At 38.0% G+C, this 24,899-nt stretch overlaps 1 protein-coding gene across 4 annotated transcripts in view; it reads right to left on the minus strand.

The window, feature by feature from the left end:
• LOC124365788 (myosin heavy chain, striated muscle-like) overlaps positions 1 to 24,899 on the minus strand; it is a 654,015-nt gene that overhangs the window by 558,801 nt on the left and 70,315 nt on the right. For all 4 annotated transcript variants that reach the window (XM_046821808.1, XM_046821805.1, XM_046821806.1 and 1 more), the window contains exon 4: positions 23,548 to 23,618. In XM_046821808.1, coding sequence (XP_046677764.1) covers positions 23,548 to 23,618 — 71 coding nt within the window. The remainder of the gene's footprint in view (positions 1 to 23,547; positions 23,619 to 24,899) is intronic.

The following is a 24,899-nucleotide window of genomic DNA, read 5'->3' on the forward strand; positions in this document are numbered from 1 at the left end:
CTGAGCGGGTTTGTAAATAAACAAAATTTCCGGTATTAGGCACCAGAAAATCCTCAGTTCATGCATGAAAGGCCTCTCCACTCAGCTAAGGTCACTGTGTGGTGTGCGATATCGTCAAGAGGAATAATTGGCCCATATTTCTTTGAGGACGATAATGGGAATGCAATTACAGTTAACTCACAGCGTTATCTTTATATGCTGCAACACTTTTTTGTTCCTACACTTCAAAACTTTCCAGTGAATGAACAAACGTTTTTCCAACAAGATGGAGCTACCAGTCATACGGCAAGAGTGGTTATGAATGAACTGTCAGCTTTGTTCCCGAATCGTCTTATCAGCAGGAATGGGGACATTTCTTGGCCACCACGATCGCCAGATCTCTCCGCATGCGATTATTTCCTGTGGGGTTATTTAAAAGCAAAAGTTTTTGAAACACGACCAGCATCTGTAATGGATCTGAAGCAACGAATTCGTGATGAAGTGAATGCTATTCCTTTGAGAATGCTCCGAGACACTATGGATAACTTTCGTTCAAGACTGGATCAATGTCTAAATTCTAATGGGCATCACTTAAGTGACACAATTTTTAAAAAGTAAACTGTAAATCACGTTTGGGTGAGTTTAAACTAAATTTCCAGTTGTGTACTTTAGATTTTTAGTATTAAATGATTTTTCCAATATGCAGGTCAAGTCATTACACCTCATTAAAAATCGCCGGTTTGACTGGCTCACTCTGTATAAGACACCAAAAGGTTTTTAAACAATGTTTTCTTTCCAAGGATACCGTATATGTAAAAATCGGCCAAGAAATAACTATTTTATGGAAGGTTACGTATTACACATGCAAACTAAATGGCCCATAATTTAACAGTATTTGAACAGCTGTTATGTAAATCCGCTGTTATTGTAATTAAAATGCGACACTGAAACTGAACCCTTAACATTTAATAAATAGTTAATTTTCATAACACTACCAATTACAAACTGACCAGTCCAACCCTTTTGTTACACCCTGTATAAGTAGAACAAGTCGGCGAACCAGCAAACACACTTATTCTCTGTTCAAACGGATTATGGATAATCACCGACACAAGTGCTCTCACATGCGCACGCACGTTCCAAATGGCCAATCCGCTCTCTCAATCATTGAAAATGTCTCGCATGTCCATAGACCTGGTTTGTTAGGTCTTATTCATTTAAATCGATTTTATCAGATTTGTAATTTCATAATAAAATATATAAAATGAGTCCATATAAGACGTAATTATAACATAGTCAAGCTAATTGGCTGAGTGTTAGCGAAGCTTATGACTTTAGAGGATGGACGAATTTGATTTCTAAACTGACCTATAGTTTTGAAATTTTCCATGAAACTTCATTTCTATATAAAGAACTCTGAGTTATATCATAATGCACACAGTCCATAGAATTTGCCTGAGATTGTCCAATATTGTAAACTGTATTAACCATACAAGTACTATTCGTCGATATAATGTTATTCAATTTAAGTGCTAGTATAATAATTTTATTGTTATTATTAGTGATACTGAATAAATATGTAACAGATCAAAGTAATGGAATAATTTGGTATTAAATAATAAATATAAAATTCTGATAAACATAAAATAATGATAATTAATTTAACAATAAACTTAAACAATTATATATAATTGCCAAATTTTTACAAACTTCAGGTTAGACATTTGATGTACCGGAAAGCCCCACCAGCGTCATAGAAGAAATTCGTCTACTGAATAGAACATTCCATCCATGAGGAGATTTTCCTGAAGATTGTCATTGATGGTTCGTTTTTAAGGTATATTGGGAGTTTATCGTAAAGTTTTCTTCCCATACAGCCAGGTGACTTTACGTAAGAAGATATGTTATGAAGTGGAAGGATCATATTATTTCTATGTCTTTTAAGGTAGTAGGATGATTGAGTGTAAAATCTTTGGGGGAAACAGAGAGGGTTGTGTTTTACAAATGATAGTGTTTGATTTAGATGCATGAGAATGGAAGTATGTTTAATTTTGAAAAAGAGGTTTGCACGATAATCTATCACCATATAGACAAGAATGGGCATTATGATGTTGGGTGTCCAATCAGGGAATTTGGCTTGGGTCATTCATACGTCTCATAAAGGCCGGTATCGACAGTGCGAGGCTGCTCGCTGCGAATGCCTCGTGCCATCTGCCTCAGGGTGAGTTCTTCAGCTAGCAGCTAGTTTGTAACAACGAATGCTCACTGCGAGCACGCGAACCACCCGCATTCGTAGTTTAGATAGTCGGGACAATGATTTTTTTCTTTCTGGAAATGCGCAAGTTGCTGCCACTGCTTTTATTGTGATGGCGACGATTATTTGGAAAAAACAACAGAAAAAGCGACGTAAACCCCGTTGGTGGGTCAAAAAAAATTATCGAAATCGGTTCGAATATGGGAACAGACTCCTAGAAGACGTAAAAGATTTCTTGCCATGCCAAGCAAGATATTGAACATTTGAACATGTTTCGAGTCCGACAGTAAACGTTTGGTTTCATAACACTTCACTAATTGTCTGATCATTTAATGGTTATCCATGATGACAGTTTCGTTGTGGAGGTTTGTTTGTTTTGCAGTGCAGAATTGTGTCTTGTACGGTGCGAGGCAGACAGCGCAGGTATCCACTTGACGCACAGCTCGGAGCGAGGCACATTTGAGCACTGCTCTAAAACCGACAAGCACACGGCTCAAGGCCGGTATCGACAGTGCGATGCTGCTCGCTGCGAACGCCTCGTGCCATCTGCCTCATGGTGAGCTCTTCAGCTAGCAGCTAGTTTGTAACCACGAATGCTCACTGCGAGCACGCGAACCACCCGCATTCGTAGTGAAGACAGTCGGGACAATATGTTTTTTTTTCTAGAAAATGCGCAAGTGTCTGCCGCTGCTTTTATTGTGATAGCGACGATTATTAGGAAAAAAAACAACAGAATAAGCGACGTAAACCTTTAAAACCCCCGTTGGTGAGTGGTGAGTCAAAAGAAAATGATCGAAATCGGTTTGAATACGGGAACAGACTCCTAGAAGACGTGCCAAATTTCTTGCGAATGTCCAAACAAGATTTTGAACATTTAATTACATTGATAGAGTCTGCCGTGAAGAAACGTGACACGTACATGCGCAGTGGTATTACCACCAAGGAAAGATTAGCTGTTACTCTGAGATTCTTAGCTACTGGAGACTCATTTACAGTTGCGATATTTCGCGCCACAAGTCTTCTCTCTTGTTTTTATAATAATACTCAGGGCATTTTGAATTCCACAGTAAACGTTTGGTTTTAAAACACTTCACTAGTTGTCTGATCATTTCATGATTATCCATGATGACAGTTTCGTTGTGGAGGTTTGTTTGTTTTGCAGTGCAGAATTGTATCTTGTACGGTGCGAGGCAGACAGCGCAGGTATCCACTTGACGCACAGCTCGGAGCGAGGCACCTTTGAGCACTGCTCTAAAACCGACAAGCACACGGCTCGCCTCACATTGTGTGATGCGAACGCCTCATAGCGAGCAACCCCGGTATCCACAGTCCGAGGCAAAGCCGAGCATTCGCCACGAGGCATTTGCAGCGAGCAGCCTCGCACTGTCGATACCGGCCTTCAGTCTCTCACTCTATTCATACGTGGTGTGCCGTACTAACATGTTTATATGCACCAGTCGATCACAGGTAGGCTGTAATGGTTATGGAGACCAGCCGTGAGAGAGTGATATTGGTCTATAATCCGCCAGGTATTAAGCCCACTGTCCTTTCACGTGCAGTGCTAAACCCTTGCGTCCTACAAGCACCATTTCGGATGCTAGCCTCAATCTTCGAAATCGATTTGTTGACGCGCGCAGATTGAAGATTTAATTGGCGGCCGGTGATTGTTGTGGCTGCGGCAAAACGGGCAAGACTTGGCTGCGGCACCGGGGTCACGGCAAACGCGCGGCAGGCCGCAACCCACGATCGGCTGCGGTGGCGACCCATCGGTAGCCCGGGGACATCTAGACCACATTCTCTGGCGCCCGCCACAGCTCGGCCCGGTGGGAACCTGGAGATTGTCAACCTACCGCTGGAGATCCAATCTAATCTCTAACCTCGAGTGACACCTGTGTAGTGATGTCCTGACTGATTGTCTATAATGCCGATTAGTTCTAAAATGTCAAAGCATCTAAAATAATAAGGAAAACCGCCTTCACTTAAAAATTTAAAAATATTTTCCGTAAATTTTAGTTTGATCATGATCTTTTGTTTGGAGTTTATTTTTTTTACAACACGTAGTGTTACTGATTTATTGTTTCACTGAACGATGGATGGCACATGTCCGGAAAAATCCTGTTTCCTTCACTTGATCATGATATTACCAAGCACAATAGCAGAAGTTAACTATGTTACCACCGACTTTTTTTAGTACAGAATTTTTTTGTAAATTTATGACTGGCAAGCATTTCTATATATATATATATATATATATATATATATATATATATATATATATATATATATATATATATATTTATATTTATAAATAACAAATTCTGTTTAAAGTAGGGTAATCGGAAATAATTTATACATTCTAATACTACTTTTGTTTAAAAATGTGTGCATAAAAAATCTGTTAAATAAAAAGTATGTTTGTCACATGAGGTAATTTATTATGATATACTAGATTGGTTTTTGAGAGGTGGACCTAACCTAAAACATAACTACTTTACAAAGCTTTCCTAAACAACTAGACACTTCATAAAAGTCCCAAATCCAGCACCACACAATTCATGGAATGACAATATAAATCATAAGTTCTTCAAATGGTGTTTCTCAACATCCCTTGCTACTAAATTACAAAAGAGCTAATTTTATGGCATTTGTATTTAACTGTAGCCATTAAAAATTAAAGATAAGAGTTCGTTTTTGTGTAACGGAAAAAAATCTCCGTCGAATATTTCGGCCTTGTTCTGTAAAGTGTTTTCAGTCAACATATGTTGAAATTAAACTGCCAGTAACACGCACCCATTTGTACAAATGTGGTGAAAGTAATGAAGCTTTATTGTGATTGGCTGAAGTTTAATCAATTAATGATAAATAAGACCAATAGAGGTCAAAAACAAAAGTACTGGTAAAAAATTCCAACTATTATTCAATAATAATAAAGTAACCCTTAGAAATTATCAAGAAAGAGGGTATCTTGTAAGTTTCTATATATTGGCAACCTGTGGTAAAGAAAACCAATCATATTAATAACTGTTGATCATATTGGTCATCGTTCACCTTATTTAAGTGAAGAGTATATGCAAATGTGCCTCGACTTAACTTGTTTAGAGTTAGGTATTGATCAAGGTTAGAATATGTTTTTTTTTATTCAGTTAAAGAAAGATGAATTAAAACGTTATTGCTATTTTGCTGTTACAAGAATCTTGCCTTTGAAAGGTCTTGCAGTGTTATTTGTATTACAAGATAATTTTAAAATAATCAATAAAATAAATCTCAGCCATCCAAAATTAACAATAATGAGTTGAAACTCACGGGTTCATTAATTTAGAGTCGAGCCGGAAAGAATAGCAAGGTTTGAAATTGAAACACGCGGTTAATTAGGAAATAAGGAACAACAGCGGTGCCAGACCGCGTCCCTGGGGGACCCCGCAATCACAGTTCGCACCGAGTGTCCAAGTCCGGATCCTACCATTGCGGTTTGCGTTAATTTATCGGGTCCCCAGCGAGTCCCACGGTCCCGACCTCTCACTGAGGTTTACCACGACCCTCCCTCACGTCCTCTGGTTTGGACACATCTTCCTCAATATCATTACTGGTGTCCTGCGTCGTCCTGGTGGCTGCTGAGGAAAATCATAATTTGCTGGAATCTAGCCAACAGCGTGTATCTTCAAATCTCGTATATATTCTCTCAAATCTTCTTTCACATTAAATTAAAAATTATAGGCCTCTCATATTTTTGACAGTTTATGAAAACCCATAATGCTTTTACTTTTTAATGGAGTCCTATAATCTTGCGAAACTTTACACACGACACAAGCAAACATTATGTTTTCAAACAAAGAAAGTTATTTCGTTCTTACTAAACACCTTCGTTGAGGACATCATCTCTTCTCTGTGTTTATTTTGGGCTTCTTAAAATAAAGGGTTCTTTTTACATAAAAACCCGGTGTCTCTCTTAAAAAATCACACGACACGGTGTTGCTTCATGGCTTCAAACGAGCACCATTTCTAGGGATCTCGAACAACGTTTGACCAACGTGCCTTAAGAGGACTGCAGAATGCCTGAGTAAGTTCTACCATAGTGTCTTCAGACTTATAGAAGACGTGTCCTTAAAGATATCGCATGACGAGAAAGGATCTCTGTTGGGTTGGAAACCGTAATAACCGCATTATTTCACCGAAGTTACAAAAGATGCCGGGTCGCGTCAAGTCCGGACTGTTTGTCCGGGGGGGGGGGGGAGGGAGGTCAATTTAAAGCTGTCCAAACACGGAATATATTGCAGTAGTGTTAAGACAACACACTGCGCTGAACCGGCCGACGCTCCGCACGACTGAGGACGGGCGACCCCTCGTTTGTTTCAATAAGTGCCAACACTAGGCGCGGGTTTTTACAGCGTCGTGCGCGCTTTTCGGTCATGATCCACGGCTAATTGATGGTGTCTTCCTGTGGGACTGGGCCCGCAGCTCTCTCTCCCCGACATTCCTTCACACGTCCAGCGCGAGTGTTCTGGTCGGATGACCGCGCCAATAACTTTATGTGGGAGGTGTTGCGCGGCCGACGGGTGATAAACCAGCGCCTGCAGTCGGTCGGGGTGGCTAATTAAAAGGGGGTTAATCTATCATCGCGAGCTATCGCCGAGGTGGAGACTGCTGGAAGTGAGGGATCACGAAAGTCCTGAACAGTCTCTTGTAGAGAGTGTTTTACGTCAACGGAATAAAGAAAATAGGTGAAGGTCCAAGATGCGTTCTTGAGGAACTCCAAATCACAATGCCTGTTATTGGGAAGATTAACTTATTCAAAGGAATAAGTAAAACCAAAGGGATTAAACTGTTAGCTGTGACTGAAAAAGTGAGGGATCACAAAAGTACTGAACAGTCTCTTGTACAGAGAGTTTTACGTCAAAACGGAATAAAGAAAATAGGTGAAGGTCCAAGATGCGCCCTTGAGGAACTCCAAATCACAATGTCTGTTATTGGGTAGATTAACTTATTCAAAGTAATAAGTAAAACCAAGGGATTAAACTGTTAGCTGTGACTGAAAAAGTGAGGGATCACAAAAGTACTGAACAGTCACTTGCACAGAGTGTTTTACGCCAAAACGGAATAAAGAAAATAGGTGAAGGTCTAAGAGATGGAACTCCAATACACAATGACTGTTATTGTGAGGATTAGGCTTTTCAAGGGAGTTATTAATAGCCAAGAATAGCCAGGAACATTTAGTGGGGGGGGGGTCCAGAAAAATGATATTTTCCCGTAGTAGACAGAGAGTAAGGCTCCATTTTGTTCCTTAAAAAGTTCTTGACCCGTTTCTTTCTTGAGAACGACCTTTCGTTACTGAATTATTTAAATAATCATAATAATAGTTTACTAAAAAGGAATTAAAAATTAGATATTTGGGGAGGGGAGTAAGGACCTCTTGGACCCCCTCGCTGGCAACGTCCTTGATAATAGCAAAGGATTAAGCTGTTAGCTGTGACTGAAAACAAACTGTGATAGAACATACTGCTGAAGCTGAGGGATCATGTAGAATGTGTTTTTAAGTCAACGGTAAATGTCCAAGCTGCATCCTTGAGGGACTCCAAGAAACAACGACTGTTATTGCGAGTGTAAACATTAGTTTAAGCTTTTAAAAGGCATAATCAGTCGTAACAGAGGTTTAAGCTGTTAGCTGTAAATGAGAAAAACGGCGATAGCTTGTTATTGTGTTCGACTCTACCGCAAAGTAGACTTAACACTGTCTTCACCGTTCGATTCTTCAAGGACTTTAAAAAAACACGTAGTGTACTAGGAAGAAAATAACTTCTCCCACATGAGTCAGTCTGAAGTCACCCATCCTTCTTCAGGACGACCTGAGTGACGCCTGAAGTCGTGAGCAGTCTTGACTTTTACGGAATCTGTTGACACGTTCACGTCCTAATCCTTGAAACGCTCACCTCGCCGGCAGCGAGCTTCGTTGTCGGGTCGGGGAAAGAGAGAACGAGGAGGCCACTGGACACTGGGTGAGTCACACAAGTGAACGGTAGTTCCCAAGTGACACAAGCCACAACCGGGTCGAGGCCGTAGGAGACGTGATGTGCGTATCCGCGGTACTACCACCACGTGGGTTATTTAGCACTGCTCACTCCATAATTGGCAGCACTGCTCTAAAATTACTCATCATTTCCAAAAATAGACGTAGGTCCTAATTACTATGAAGAGCATTGCGACACTGTAGTCAATAGACACTTTCATCTCTCGAAATTATAAAGTGAGGTAGTTACGCACTTTTAGTACATGTTAAGGACTAAAACAGTTGTAAAATTCAGGTTTTAATCTCCATTGATGATTGTGAGCCGAAAATGTATAAATGACACCAAGACTATAAGTTATAAAGGTTATTACTTTCTTCCTTAAAGATGAATACATTTTAAAAACTCTGAGAGTAAACGACTTTTCATACATTCAGCCTTTAAAAATTTAATTCCATCACCAACAATTCTACAATATTGCTACAGAAAGCTGCAATTTAATTCGTATAATTTTTTAGTTCTTAGAAATCGATAAATGTTTTTTTTAGTAAGTAGTGTAATTACACTATTAAAAAAATATATTTAGTTTTGCAAATAATTGTTTTAAGTTTAAAAATATCTTCAAATAACTTGTTGGCGTTTATTTGATAGGAATATAGAGCATGCGTTTGAACCCAAAATGACTTTTGTTTGTGTAAGGCATCTGAGATCTCAATCTCAATGAAAAATAAAATCATTGCTATAAGATTGTTATTATGATTAATTTTAAACAGGCCAATGGATTTTTAATAAGAAATTAAATGCAAGTTTTTTTCAATAATTTTACATGATACAATAAAAAGGTAATGTGTATAGTTTAACAAGATATTAAAAATCGTTCAGTATTACTACGTTTCGATATCTGCAATCTGATCTCGTCTTCAGGTAAATAACCAACACAACACATAATTACAAACTAGGAAAATTAATTACTTTGAACTAATTTGTCATAATAACTTTATTTCATGCACAATGACCGTAATGTTAGAAAACAGATAGGACGACTATTACTGCTACAATATCGAAAATAACATTTGGATTTATTCGTTTAATTAGGATAATAAATAACACCCAATTATATTTTTAAATTCCAAGGACTATGCGAAATACATGCTGCCTGAATAGAAACAGTTATGTTTGAAATTAAGATTTGTTTACTAGAAAACAAATATTTTTATTTAGTGACAAATTTTTATACGTAGAAAATACGAGTTATTTTTATAATTAGAAAATGAACTAAAATGTATAAACATTAATTTCCCGCATAACTTCTTGGCCTGGAGGTTTTCACGGCGCCAGGTAGGCAATCGACGTACACTAATACTGCCGCGCCCTCTCCATACTTGATATTCTTGCATCGTTTGATTTGCAGTGGTTATTGCAGTATTATGTCAACACTGGTTTTATTATGTACTGGCAGTTACCCGCGGCTTCGCACGCAACATCGTAGGCTTTGCACGTGTTTGAGCACTTCTGTTCGAACACAATGTTGAGTTTGATACGATCAAGAAATTACGTCAAAAGGTGTAGTATATTTGTGGCCATTGTAATTTATTCCGGTCTTAGTATTTTGTGTGCCATACTTGATTTTGCTTTGTTTCCCCAATCAATATACATACGTACACATGTTTGAGAAGCCTACTTCTGTTAAAAGACAACCAAGATGGGGTTTTCAACAATCTTTAAATTTATAGTAAAAGTTAAATAGTAACTTTGCCTCTGGTATCTGCATTACAGTAATGACCAAACAATGCATATTTAATATTTGTTAAAATGTACAGTTTAAAAAATATTTTTATTAAAAGTTTTAATTTTCTTAGAAAAGAAAATGTTGATGTAAGAAGTGTTAATGCTATCATGCTTACTCTGTTTTAAAGTTTATAAATTGTAAACAGTTGTTAATTAATTAAACACATTTTCGTACTGTCATAAAACAATGTTTACACAGAACAGTTGATTACATTTAACAGACTATTTAAATTAATACTTTTTTTACTATAATGCTATTTAGAGACCAAAATGGGAATTTTCGTCGTAGAGACCAGTGGGGCGTAGCCTGGAAGGATTTTCTAGAAAAATATTCCTATATATTAACTAGGGGCCGTAAGAATGTCCATGTAAAATTTCAGTACAATCGATTGAATAGTTTACATGTAAAAGCAAAACAAACAAACAAAAGCACTTTCGCATTTATTTATTATGATTACATTTTCATAAGGGATAAATAAGTACTAGCTAGTTTAGCTCAGTAACTGATACCAAGCATTTATAATGCGGTAAATGCATATGATAAATGGGGGCGTTAGTAAATTGGTTTTTTAAATAAAATATACCCATTTCTTTTGACAGCTTGTACTACAACCAGAATACAGTATGCCTTAGAAGGACAGAAATATATCTTAATAAAGTAAATGTTCGATGATACGATATTAAAAGCACAAGTAGCAACATTGGTAATAAATCAATCAAAATAGTTTAATGAAAGTCCCATCACGTGGACCTAATATCTGCTTTGTGAATTTTGAGTTTAGCTTCAGTTTGCCTTCCTTTTATTGCAATGTCTGGTATTTGACGCTGTCTCTGATGTCGAAACGATGTAAATGTTTCTTTTTGAGCTTTTTCGTCGTCGATTTTCTCTGGATTTCTTCAGACGAACATGACTCCAGATTCTAGGAGTCATACTATCAGATACCAGACGCTGCAATAAAAGGAAAGAGAACTGGAGCTAAACTAAAAAAATCAATAAAAATATGAAGTAAAATAATTACAACAATTGCGAGCTTAGAACTATAAGTATAATTACAAGGAAAAATGACAAATTTAAATTTTAAAACTGTCTTAAAACGAAACGAGAAATTCTTGTTTGAAACAGACAGACAGACGGAAATTACGAACTCCGTGATAATAATTTTTAAAAGAATTAATCCTTATTAAAAACTTAAAAAAAGGAATGTGGCTGTAAGAAATAAATGGACAGTTATGTAAATGAAAGTTATCAAAGGAAAAATACTGCATAGCACCTATAATTAGTGAAAAAAATAGTGTTACAGTCTAATACAAAGTGTACTTCAGGTTACTAGTATCAAAGAAAATTATAGAACTTGGTTAAACAAGTCGTAACTCTGCTTAGTTAAAGCTTAAATGAGACTTTACTGTTTGTAATTATTAAAAAATACTAAGTTATTTAAGAAATACTTTATAAAAAGGGCAAAAAAAATATTAAATTATTAAGATTGAGCTAAAATTGATGAAAAATTTTTTAAATTAAGAGCAAAAAAATAAATGTTTAAATCAACTTATGTAAGAGAAGTTTATAAATTGAGCTTAATTTAAATTACTAAAACTAATTTAGTTATCTGATCGGTTGGTGAAGGTCGCTGCTTCCCTCGTGGCGTCGGCCGTTGCCCTGTGGTGATTTACTCCATTCTTTGAAAAATTACCACTGGTATGTTATTTGAAAACTGAAAAAATGGACGGAATGCGTGATTTTGAAATTAATGCTGGTTAGGAATGGTGTTGGGAATCCGAGGCGGACGGCTCGCGCTACCAATATTTGCAACCTCGTGTCGTCGCGACCGGAAGGGGGGACCTTCCAGAGGAATAATAACCGTGGATCCGCCACTAGATTCCCTCTATCCAAAACCTAACCAGCTTTGATGATAAAGATTAACTAATAATTTGGATATAGTTCCGAAAGGTTCCCTAACAATTATATCAAGTCCCAGGCCACGTACACTCACTTCTACCGTCCACTCCACCCGATCGCTGCACAACGACTCCCTGCACAACCTCCGGTCTCAGCCTGATCACCTAGCAGGAGGCTGCTATTGTTTGAGCTAAGGGCTAGAGGGTCGGCGCAGCTGGCTATCGCGTTCGCGGCTACAGAAGGATTACGCGCGCCAAATTCAAATCTGTAGCGGCACTCGCCGCAACATTTATCAGTTATAAAATGGTTTGGCAGGAAAACAGCCGTAAAGGACTTAACATTGCAGTAATGACAGTTTATGCATTTTAAAAATCACCTTTAAAGACAGACAAACGTTAAAATGAAGTGCAGTATGAGATATAACATTATGCTGTGGAATGTATTATACACTTTTTTATTACTTTTTACCAAAGACCGATATCAAATATTTTTTTGGGTAACGAGATGGTAAATGTTGGAAATCCTGTTACCCTTTCAAACCTTCCTTTCAGTGTCCGCGTATATATTAATATAAATACAAGATCTGCGACTACTGAGTAGGATACGCTAAGGTCGAAAAACTGGAGGAGGGGAGGGAGCGGCAGAGGGCGCCGCGCGGGTCAAAGTGGCATGATAGGGACACAAGCTGAACCAGTAATATCAATATTAGTAGATCCAAATCTTGACGTATATTGAAGTTCATTGACAAGTCCTCCCCCTCCCACCCTCCCCTATCACCACGCCTCCAAAATGGACCAAATCACTTTCACTTGACAACGCACTATTCGGGTTCGTGCGGTAGACGTCATGGATGGAAGTGAAAAGTACCACGTGGTTAAGTGAAACGTAGCTTTCGTGAATACTCTTGAGGTTTGAACACAGACCTGATTGCTGAGTTCATCGTTGGGTACTAAATTAAACACATAAAAGTAACTCAATATTTGCTGAGCAGTAATGAGATTCCAAATATTTGATGTCCAAAGATCCAATTGCTCGAGCTATAGGACTTAGGCGAAACAATTGTAGCTTTTGCCAAGTACTCCAAGATGGATTAATTTCCAGAATTGGAATAATTGGTAAATTATAGCCACGTAATGAGAGTAAATAAATGTAAGCTTCAAAAATTAAAGGTACATTTATTGAGACGATAAGTGAATAAGAGTATTTCGGATGGAGAACATCAATTTAGGCAGGCGACGAAGAGAGAATAACTGATCATGATGGTTTCTAATCTCCGTTGGGCGTTTAAGAAGAGGAAGTTAACGATTGAAATTTGCTGTCTTTTAGGGTTTAAGCTTTATTCATCAAAGTCAAAATGTCCGTACTGGAGGTTCATCATCATGATTTTGAATGTACTTATCATGATAATTTTGGATTTTTGAATATCGTCAAATGTCAGTCGGACCGGCACTTGAGATCCAAATGTATTCTTTGGTGTATATACCTCATAGGGAGTAATTGCCTTGAGCATGTTCAAACTGACCTCATCCTGACAAGATTACTCGGGAGATAGTTTCTCCCAAGTAATGCGATGACGTCAGATCTCCTTGAGAGGCGAACCGTCCCTTGCATGAGTATTAAGATAGCGAGTCGAATCAATGAGCATTTCGAATCACTTTTGAACAGTTGAAAATATCTTTTACAAGCTCTGCATTCTGCCTAGCATCAGACCATGATGGTGGAAGTTAGAAGTTGGAATGCCTATTTCACCATCGTACACTGTATCGTAGACAAAATTCAGGCAGATCTTTCCGCAAACGCAGTTATCACTGAAAGAATTTACAGAGGAATCAAGCGACATGGGCTTTCCCAAGTTTACTTTATCAACGTAAAAATGGTGAAAGAGGCTGTGGTTGAGAAATAACCACACGGTTTTTAACGTATAGTATTAGGAAATAGGGATTGGGGCTGGAATCCAGGTAGTTGCACATATCCACAAATGCAAGTGCAGGAGATTTGGACTGGTCGTATTTCCGCCATGTTGATCACTTAGTGCTCTTTCCCAATCAAACCCAAATTTTGTTATTAGTAATGTTATCCTAAAGTAATGAGTATTAGGCATTATAATGAGAAAATGTATACCAAACAACGTATAATAGACTGACATTGTCTCACAGTATTTCTTGGTTATGGTCTAAGATATCAACGAATAATCCGGGACGGAAAAAGGCAGGTGCAGGGCCGGCCCCAAACCTCTGCGCTCGTGGGTGTGGAGGTGCGTGAGGGCGAGGCGTATTCCTGGTTCTTCAGTCGCAATCCTTATTTGATAATACTACGTATATGTCAGCGTTTCAATATACCTTCGCTGGCCGACTTAGATAAAATTGAACACAGCTACGCTGAGGTAACTCCATGCCCAAAAAGCAAGATATCTGGGGATGAAAACCTTTTTCCAAGGTCATTGTGGGGTTGAAGGTCTTGCACGACGTCTGTTTCGTCCAATACAGAGGTGTGCTGCCTTGGCTTAGTAAAAATAGGGAAGACCCAAATCCGAAGAACTCTACCAGTAATTTTAACGACGGTTTGAACCTCGAACATTAGTGCCATCAAAGGAATGGCGGGTGTCAGTTGGCGTAAGAAAAACAATACCAATTACAGTATAGCCGCAGATATGATCACAATCTGCCCTTGAAATTGCTAAATTTAAAGGAACTCCACCAGTCCATGAGTATACCGTTAAAAATATCATATAGTGTTAAATGAGCTATTCTAAAATACTTAATTCATGTGCGAATATTGAGTTCAGCTCCATTTCTTCATGTACGATATTAATTGTTTCATAATATGAAACAGTGTGTTTTTAATTGTCAATTTTCTACGGAAATGCTTTAAAGAACCGCTCTGAAATCGTGCAACTTATTTTCTTTCCATTATGAATCTCAAAATGGAGTTAGTATTAATCACTCGTCCAGGATAGTGATAAAAATTAAGGTACAATAATGACATAACATAAATTCGTAATAATTATAGGCGATAAATAAAACAATAAAATATCTGTGAAATTATCCAATGTTATTTTTTCCAAGACACTAAAATGTCATAAGACACATTTTCACAAGCACCATCCAACACGCATAGTTCAAACTGTACGTTTTGACGTATTCAGTAAAAGAACAGTACGATACATAATCATTTTGCTTTTCAACTTCATTTCTGTCCAAAAATACTCTTTTTAGTGTCTTCTGAAGTGCTGCAATCCTTCACTTGAAGTTTTATTTCACTTTTTGAACAAGGAGCATTCGAATCCAAAACGTACAAAGCAGTATCACATTAGCTCTCTCTGGTCCGTATTATTTCCCTTAGTTAGAATTAAACTATCATTCCCCGTAGCATTCATGTCCATAAAACAAGTTTTCCGATGCACAGTAATTATTCTTACCACAATCAATACGTCTGTAGATTAGATAAACAATTTTAAAACTTATCTTACTTTAAGAGATAGCGATAAGAGTGTCAGCTGCGTATGATACAAACAACAATTATCAACAGCTACTCTGGATCCTAGAAATAAATTGTTATTGTTATTACCGGCCATGATACTTGAAAATATGGTCGGTCTGATTCCAGAAATTCTTTTGTAAATATTGTCAATACCTGGTGGAATAAAACCATTATTTCAATGATATGAGAATGTAAAAATCATTGTAGGAGGTAAGATGAAGGAACAGTTATTTTAGGAGTTTACAATGTTTCCACAAAAGGAAAACTCTGCAGCGTAGTGCAATACCACGACCAGATAGTCCTGAAATCTCCTGAACCACCCGTGCTAGATGACATTTTTTAGGTGAAAATTTCCAACAGAGTCCTCAGTTTCCCGAGACGACGTGCAGAGTGCGATCCACGTATCACCTCCGAGGCTCCAAGGTAAAGGACCACTGAAGTCTAACAAGAGGCCGATCCTGTCAAACCTCTCCTTCAGCCGGCAGAATCGACCCGGCCACAATGCCCTCATTGTCCTGCTGACTCGTTCGTATCACTTGAGAACAAAACGCACAACCTTCAACGTGCCGTCTCCCGGGCTGCCGGTGGCCGTTCGTGCGCTGGCGTCAGCGACTGTACAGAGTCAAGTGTCTTCTTCATGTCAACGGCCCGGACTGTACCGCTGGAATGCTGTTTGTACGCTGATGACGCACTGATAATTGCGACGACTTAAAGATCTCCCCTGTCCGACCGTCTGTCCGTCCGCATGTCGCTTTTATGGCGCTCGATTAAACTGCCTGTCCCACTCTGCGGCGCTGATGGTCGCTTTTACGTACGCACTAATGTCCTGCACTGACGTTTACTGACGCACCCGCTCATGTTCACCCAGCGTTTTGAATTATTTTCACAGATAAATGGCGAATTGATGACATCGTTAAATGCCAGTATTGTAAACAAAACGTCGGTTTTTCACGTTGTCTTATGCATTCGTTAGCGCTTCCAGTTTTACCAACGTGACAAGTTTGTTTTGGGCAGGAAATTCAAAATAATCGGGCCATAACTGGACACAAGTGTAATTTCACCCTATTACCATCCTCAATCAGGGATTCTGTTACAGGCAAGCTCAATAAAAATTATTACTTCCAGTCTTAGTTTAAAACACTAACAAAGTAGTCTTGTTTTTCCCACAGGTACTGTAGGTTCCAGCAACTGCTGAAAACTAGAAGATATTTCAAAGAATCTTTCCTAATTAATAGTAATCTAAGTCCATAAACCTGTCTGAGTGACCTTACATTTGTTTAAAAAGATATCAATGGCAATTTATTCAACGGTTCGGGGTTTTTGAAATCAAAATTAAAATGAAGGTTTATAAACCATTTGTCGGTGTAACTGGAGTGTGTAAGATAACTATAAAACAAAAAAAGTACTCGGTTCTATTTAAACAATCAGTGATTATAATAATATAGGAAAAGGAAGTCGTGTTTTACAGAATTTTCAGAACTCACAAGCATTATTGTACATTAAGTACACAAGGCAATTACAGGACCAACTATCTTGTTCCACACGGATTCTTCACGTCAAGAAGAGCAGAAGGAACCCTGAGATGGTAAAAAGTGTGATAGAATTTATTTTAAAGATCTACGTTAGTACTGTTCAAACTGCACGAACTGACATTTAACCCAATGGGCACAGTATCGGTTGTTTCATAACAATAACTTTCATTCATACGAAGGTATCAATGCCTTATGAATACGTGAGTGGTGCTCTTTTTGTTGATCCAGTGGTGGATTGCAACCACAAGATTCGAGTTAAAGTCCAAAATTGATCTCTTATTCGAAGGGAATAACTTTTTTTACGTTTTAATAAAACAACTTGAGGAGGACTACTGAAGCAATATAATCAAGTAATTCTTGGAGAAATCCGCCAAAGCAAAGCACTCGATTTGTGTAATCCTTTCTCAGTAAACGGAAAAAAGTACAGTAAGTGTCCACTACCAAAGTCACCGAAATTAGGTCGCATGATGTGGAATGTGTATCCTACAGGCTAACCCTCCCCATAAAAGAAATCCTCCTCACGCCGGTTCGTTCCAAACAAAAGCTTTGTAGGACAAAAAGGTGTAAAATTTAACAAGCTAACCCTTAATCTCCAGACCAATTTAAAAGTAATCCCAAGACCTAATGGTGCCAAATGGGTACAAGAGACACTAATGTACTTGGGACGGTCATTACAATCAATAATCGCCAACTATCTCGGGTACTATCCAGTCGTGATCGCTTTTCGGCAACGAGGCAACGATCGTCTTGTGCGCTCGGACAGCCTTGGCTTTTATGGTGCCAATTATTTAACACCTCGTTAGGCCAACCACCGCCAACCTTCACCGCAGGGATTAATTCCTGTTGGACCTCTTGCGCATTCAGGGATGTATTCTCTTTTGTAGAAAAACTAAGCATATCCGTGTAGGATATTTACTCTGACTTTCCAAAATCGATGCAAGAGTGATATCGGTCTATAATTTTTCCCAGTTGACTAGACTATTTGGTAGAGTTGTATTTAAGATTCAGGACTTAGAACTAGTATCACGTTAAATAATAACATGTAAAGAACTAAATTTATCTCTGTACTATATCAAACAATTTAGTACAGTGTCAGTGTGATAACTGACGTACTAGTTCTATAATAATCAGACTGTACTTATTATTATGCTTTTTTCTTTACAATACATACTGACCTAACGTTCAGTATTATTATTTTAAGTTGTGGTAGTAATAAACTATTCGAATTTATGTTATTTTGTTCAATTATTTTAAGTTAATTTATATTTCGTCTTTAATACGATAAATTGTACTTATGTTAAGTGGAATAAATGACTTCTTAGTCCTAACTTCGCCTCTAAGAAAGCAAAGTTTCATTTTATATCATTTTTTCTATATGAAATCTTACATGGAATTTATTTCCTTACTTACTCTCTCCAGGGAAGAAATCTGTATAATATTGTAAAACTTCTTTTATATAGTTCCCAATAAGTATTACTAGACCACTTGCATTAATTACTAAATAGGAGATGTTGAAATTACAAATGGGAATTTTCCGTATGGGTTGGGTCTTGATTTTAGTAAGCTACCAGATTCCTGGCCACTATCGTATTAATTGCGATTCAAATCGTCTTCAATAAGTTACAGCAATAAGGGGTGTAGTGAAAACAAGGAATGAAGAGTGATTTGAAAATAAACTAAGCTACACAATGCGGTAATAATGTTACAAACTATCGGCATATGTCACTATTAGCTCACTTTTCAAAAACTTCCAGACAAAAAGTATTCCAAGGATGAAAGTTTCCAGCCGTTCAACCCACCGATGATTAATATTCAAGCTGACCCTCGGAGCCGTGTCAGGAGGCAGTCGTTGACGTTGTTGACGCACAGAGCGGGCGCCCCAGAGGACGCGCGGTGTCAGCGAGTATCGCCCGGAGATCTGGCAGTGTTGGTATTAATGAGCAGTTCACGTCCAACACCGCTATTAGTGTCTGCGGCTGCGGCAGACGGACTACGGACTGGCTCTTATCTTGCAGGACACCGATCACCGCCACGAGACCGTCACCTCCCCGCCGCTCTCTTCCCTTGTCTTGTCTTCGGCTTGTTTACATCAAGGCTGAGGACTCCTACACCAGCACGAGGACGAGGTGGTCGTTGCCGTTCACTCCACTTGGCAGGTCAATGCTGGAATGTGACGGTTGTGGGGGAACATGGTGCTCAAGATGTTTTAGAAATTCCCAACAGGAACAATCGTCCTTCTTACAATGTCTTAATACAGTTGTTTTAGTGGTAGAAATTCAATTGATAAATCTAAATAATTTCTTTTTAGACACAGCTTTCAGTATTAAAATTATTTAAAATTAACCCGGAATGGTTCTTGAACTTTTCATTTTCCCACTACCAGAGCACTTCAAAACCGAACAATGCACAAGTTTTGTTCAATCTTTTGATTTTCATCTTTCTTATGGTGTCTCACCTTCTTTACATCGCATTTTATCCATGCTTCTGATGTAGAGTGCTACATCAGCGAATCAAGAAAATATGTCTCTTCAAAACTCCAAAATGAAGAGCTTTGAAGATGTCGTGGCTGCGGTATTCTACTAGAGTATTTAGAGCTCTTGTAATTTCATTGGCGGAGCTGTGATAGTAACTTGGAAGCAAATACAGTGCAGGGACAAACCACTGCACATTCAAGGAAAGCAGGAGAGGCTGAGGAAATCAAACAAATTAAAAGACGAGTCTGAGAAAGAAATAGTAATGGAAAACATAACCTGCTATGAATGAAGGATCAGGAACGTACTGAAGGAAATCAGTACATAAACGCCTATTGTTTTGTTGAGGAAGAGAATTAAACATGGATTCAACAAGATTCTTTATTCTTAAAGATGATGTCTTAATGCTGATACGTATGCTCTTGCTGTAATGCATAATCATTCATATAGTTTATTAATAAAGATCACTAGAGTGGCTAATAGCATATACTACTAACAAGGTAGAAGTTCGCTACAGGCTTTTCTAAGGTTACATGTAAAATTTCAAACTTATAGCTCATTTCCTTCTCGATATGTCCTGCGGTCAGATAGACAAACATAAGTCATACAGGAAAGAAATGTTTACATCCTCCCGGCAGACGAAATAGAAATTGTGTTGCCTACTAAGTGACAGGCTTCAATGACGCTCAACCAAATTCCATGGTAGAACAAGCACCATAACAGAACTCATTCCAGTCTATGAAGAAATAAAATTCAGATTTGCAGATGACCTTAATACTAACAGTTCAAGTGATGCCGGGGGAGGGGGGGGGTACTACAACGAAAGAGTACGCTGAACTCAGATCTTGTCTCGAACCATTGACTTTCACTCTATTATTTTATTGTTTTTACTGCATGAATAATCTGCACGTTAGGCCAATAGGTCACATGATAAAGTCCACATGCTTGTACTCAGCTTGTTTAAAAATGTATTTGTTCTTCTATTTCCTCGTTGCTATCATGATTACCCTTAGACCAATGTAAAATTTTGCTAATCAGCCAAATCGCACGAGTAACATGCATGCACCAACATCGATTTTATGTTTCTAATATATAAATGAGGCTTCATGCAAAATTCAGTTCGTTGTCGAGATATCGCTTTTCCCGCCCCACGAGTGACGCTTAGCCAATAATCGAATGACTTCAATCGAATTTTACAGCCGAGTGCTTCAACTTAGTACCGCCCACTGATCACACTCGCGGACGGCAAGGACATCGGTCCAGTGTCCGCGTTGATTTACGAGGTGTAGAAGAACAAAACCGAGCGAGAGCGAGAGCGAGCGGATTGAGACTGTAGCTTGTAGTTAGGCGGCCGACCGATGGTATCGAGTGAGGCCCATAACTCTGCGATTGTCCCATACGGTGGGCGGCGCACACGTAAATACTTGGTAAATACCGGACCGGCTCGTAAACTCGGTTGATACGGTCGAGCGCCCCGGGCCCCTGGGCCGGCCCCACTCGCGTCTCGCACTCACCCCCTTGTATCTCGACTTTTATTCGCCGTATAAATACTCCGTCGGTCATCTTTTTATTGGCCATTGTTGTGTTTGCAAGACTTAACAACGCGCCGTGTCGTCCTGAATTTTTGTCAGACGGCCGTGTCATAGGACATTGCTGACCTTGGTAACTGAGCTGTTGGTGTTTCACCTGAATCATGCGCATTATGCTAAATCATGCAACACTGTTGCATGATCTTGGATGTTGCAGTTTTCGTGGAAGTCCACAAAGTAGATTGTCCTTCCTCGATGACAAATATCAATATTTTCAACCTCGATGAAAGTGAGATGAATCTTGGCGTCCCTCATGGATCGGTCTCGGTCCAGTTTTCTTTCTGCTGTACGTCAACAATCTGAGAAAATATCTTCAAAATGGATATTTTGTTCTCTGTGCAGCCAACATAACTCTCTGTGTACGAGCGAATTCGAAAGGTGATTTGTAAACCATGATTTCGTGCAAATAAACTTAAATTATTTGCTGAAAAACGTCTTCTTAGTTTGTGGCAGGAAGAAAGTAGACCCTCCTGCAGTGATGTTGGGTAACTGGAGGAAAGTTCTAGAGGAAGTTGATTTTACCGCATTCCTTGGAATGCATCTAGATAGAAGCCTGACCTGAAGTGATCATATCGATTTAGTTTGTTGCAAAGTGACACCTTTGCATTGCATAACTTGCCAATGGTTTGCTCATTAAATGTCTTTAAAATGGTCTATTTGGAATGCTTGTTGAGCAGATTTGCTAAATACTAATTTGAAAGATCCTTTAGGCTACAAAAGAAGGCAATCAGGACTTTTCTCTGCCTTTGAAAGTTTAGAATTACTGCCTTTACCGTGCCTCTTCATTCTGAAGTGGTTCTGTATTGTCGATTCTTATGTATGTCGAATCAGGGCAAAATGCGTCTATGGATACAATAGTACGGGTTAGGACAACCTGAAAACTCTTTCTTCCAGAACCGTTGCTTTCAAGCCACTTTTATGTTACGTTAGTGTCAAGTTAGTTATGTTACGTTAGTGTCAAGTTAGTTATGCTACGTTAGTGTCAAGTTAGTTATGCTACGTTAGTGTCAAGTTAGTTATGTACGTTAGTGTCAAGTTAGTTATGTTACGTTAATGTCAAGTTAGTTATGTTACGTTAATGTCAAGTTAGTCAATAAACTCCCTGAGTGCATAAAAGATTCGAGTAGTAAAAATATTTGTAATGCCAATTAAGAGATCTTCTAGTTTAGGGTGAAAGTCACTCTGCATTGTATTAAAACACAAATTACTTTTTTCTTGAACCGACAAAGAAATGTTTTCTAAGAAAGAAATCTATCGAAATCTAAGATTTGATGACGGCTGAAATGAGAGGGTAGTAAAGGGTTAAATCGTTAAACACTTCCACAGATCGTTTTTTAAAAACTTGATACACTTTCCAACTGTAAGACTTGTAAATAGTATTTATATCAGCATCAATCAACGAGAAAATGGTAATTGTCAGGCATCAATCGGTCTTTTTTATTTCGTTTCCCTACACTAATATATGATAGGAGAATTAGTGGTCCTAATAGTCAAACCACTATTAGTATAGTCGGACCAGATATAGTAAGACTGGTCCCCCACACCACGTGTTGCATAACGGTCTTCTCTAAAATTACATGCAAAATTTCAAATAAATTGTGTCAGCCTACTGAGTAATAAGCTTCAATGGTGATCAGCAAAATTCTATTATTGGACATGCACCATCATACAACTCATTCTTTTCTATGTAGAAATGAAGTTTTTTTTGCGAAATGTAAATTCTACAGGTGAAACGTCTTTCGAGTTATATTTGTACATGATATATTCACATTTTTATTCCGTCAAGTTAGCTTTCATAACAGACAGTTTCAATAATAAAAGATCAGGTAAGCTACGGAGGGTACTATAGTAACACAAGAGTGCGCTTAATCTACCCTTGTCACAGAATTGTAAAATTCAAATTGCTTATTGACACATTAGAAAATTTCAGACGGTCCTCATAGCTTAGGAACCTACAAAACCAATGCCAACCACACTTTAGACGTCTCAATACAACTCGCCAGTGGTGTGCTATGTCCACTAAATGGTAGTACTAGGTCTGGCCGTAAGATAGCGCTGTGAAAAACATCCTTTTAAAGTTACGTTTACAGCAAGAGCCAGAAAATTAAAAACATATTTTTTAAACGTATTTCTATACTCTATCCATAAATGTCACAAGTTTATATGATTGTAATCAGTTTGTTGACAGATTTTATGTATTCCGCTACTTTCTCATTATCATCACAGTTACCCTTAAGACCAACGTAAAACCAACGTGTTCGCTAACGTTCAACCAAATCTTGTGAATGGCATGTGCCATCATAAAACTCAGTTTTACTTATATAGAAATAAACCTTATATCGAAATCTTCAAGCGTCTAGGCCAGTGTCTTTTCGAGACATCGTGCGACCAGACAAGCAGACATAAATGAATTTCTACAGCTCCACAAATGATGCTACGCTAGCGCTCACCCAAAATACGTAACAGTGATACACGAATTATATAAAAGTATGTTAATTTGTGCTATTGATACAAATAATCTGCTAGCTAATACATGTAAATAAGTTTTCATAACTTACGGGCCATTATTCCTTTGGCTTCTCCCAACAACCGCATGGTCTCTGGGGTAACAAGCTTCCTCTTCCTCCGACTAGAAAGACGACCATTGAATTACGAAACTAATACAATCATTATATAGATTTTTCTGGTAGTAACATTAGTGCTTCTGCAGTAAAAGTACGTTTTTCAGTAAGTAAGTAGTTTCTTGTAAGGTTTTCGGATAGTGATCGTAAATTTCAAGATGGCAACCATTTTCTGAAAATGTTTGTCTTGGCGTATTAAAAATAATTACTTTTTTTAACTGTGTAGCAATTTTCGCAACATTGATTATTGATCTACTTATTGTCAACTGATACAAAATTTACCCATACGTGGCCTTTAGAAAGTCTTAAAAGTATACATTCGTAGTGGATATTCACAAAACGTTCTTTCGGAATTATTGTTTTTGCAGTTTGATAAGCGTCCAACACTCGAATGGAATCGAATATCGATTAGAACGATTTAAATGCTGTTAGACATGTTTCCGCTGTAAATTAATTGTAAGTACTTCGCTGCTCAAACTTGGTATAGCTATAATTGTATTATTTTCCATAACCTCAAAACTTCTTTTACATATAAAAACATTTCCAATCTTAAAAGTCTATAACGTAATTCAGTTCGGTATTATTGTTCCAAATTAATTAAAACAAAGTTAAACCATGTGTACAGTATTTGAGTAATGGCTTCTAGAGCTGAGAAATACGGTTATTTATGAATAACCTGTTACAAAATAACATGTTGAGGTTAATGTTACCTGTTCATCTAAACCTAGTTATACCGGTAATAACATTCCACACAATAATATTTCCAATCCTAGCCTCATTGCCTACACAACATCACCTCGGCTGTAACTGATTATCGAGTAACCTGATACCATAAGGTCGTTATGAGAACGCTGAATCATTCAGCGCAGCTGTTACTGAAGTAACAGTATCCCGGTAACCGGTTAACACTGGTTCGCCAGTTACAGAAACTAATACTACCCATCTGAAATGGTCGCAAGTACAATGTCAATGCATATGTTTTTATTTGTGTCACAAGGTGTCAGTCACGTTTATCCCTTAAAATAGTAAAAAGTAAATAAATGTTACACTTGTTTCGTTTGCGACCTTTTATAAATGTACGTAGCCTAGATAGCTTTTATTCATAACACAATTATTACTTTTTAACATACGAAAAGAGCCTAAATATTTGGTTTCAATATCGAGGATTTGATACTAATGAATATCAATGTTTCGATTATCAAGAATACCAATTATTCGAATGTTGGACGCTTATTATACCGCACCTATTTTTGATTCGATTATCAAGAATACCGATAATTCGAATGTTG

This window comes from Homalodisca vitripennis, chromosome 7, assembly GCF_021130785.1.
Source record: "Homalodisca vitripennis isolate AUS2020 chromosome 7, UT_GWSS_2.1, whole genome shotgun sequence".
Lineage (NCBI taxonomy): Eukaryota > Metazoa > Arthropoda > Insecta > Hemiptera > Cicadellidae > Homalodisca > Homalodisca vitripennis.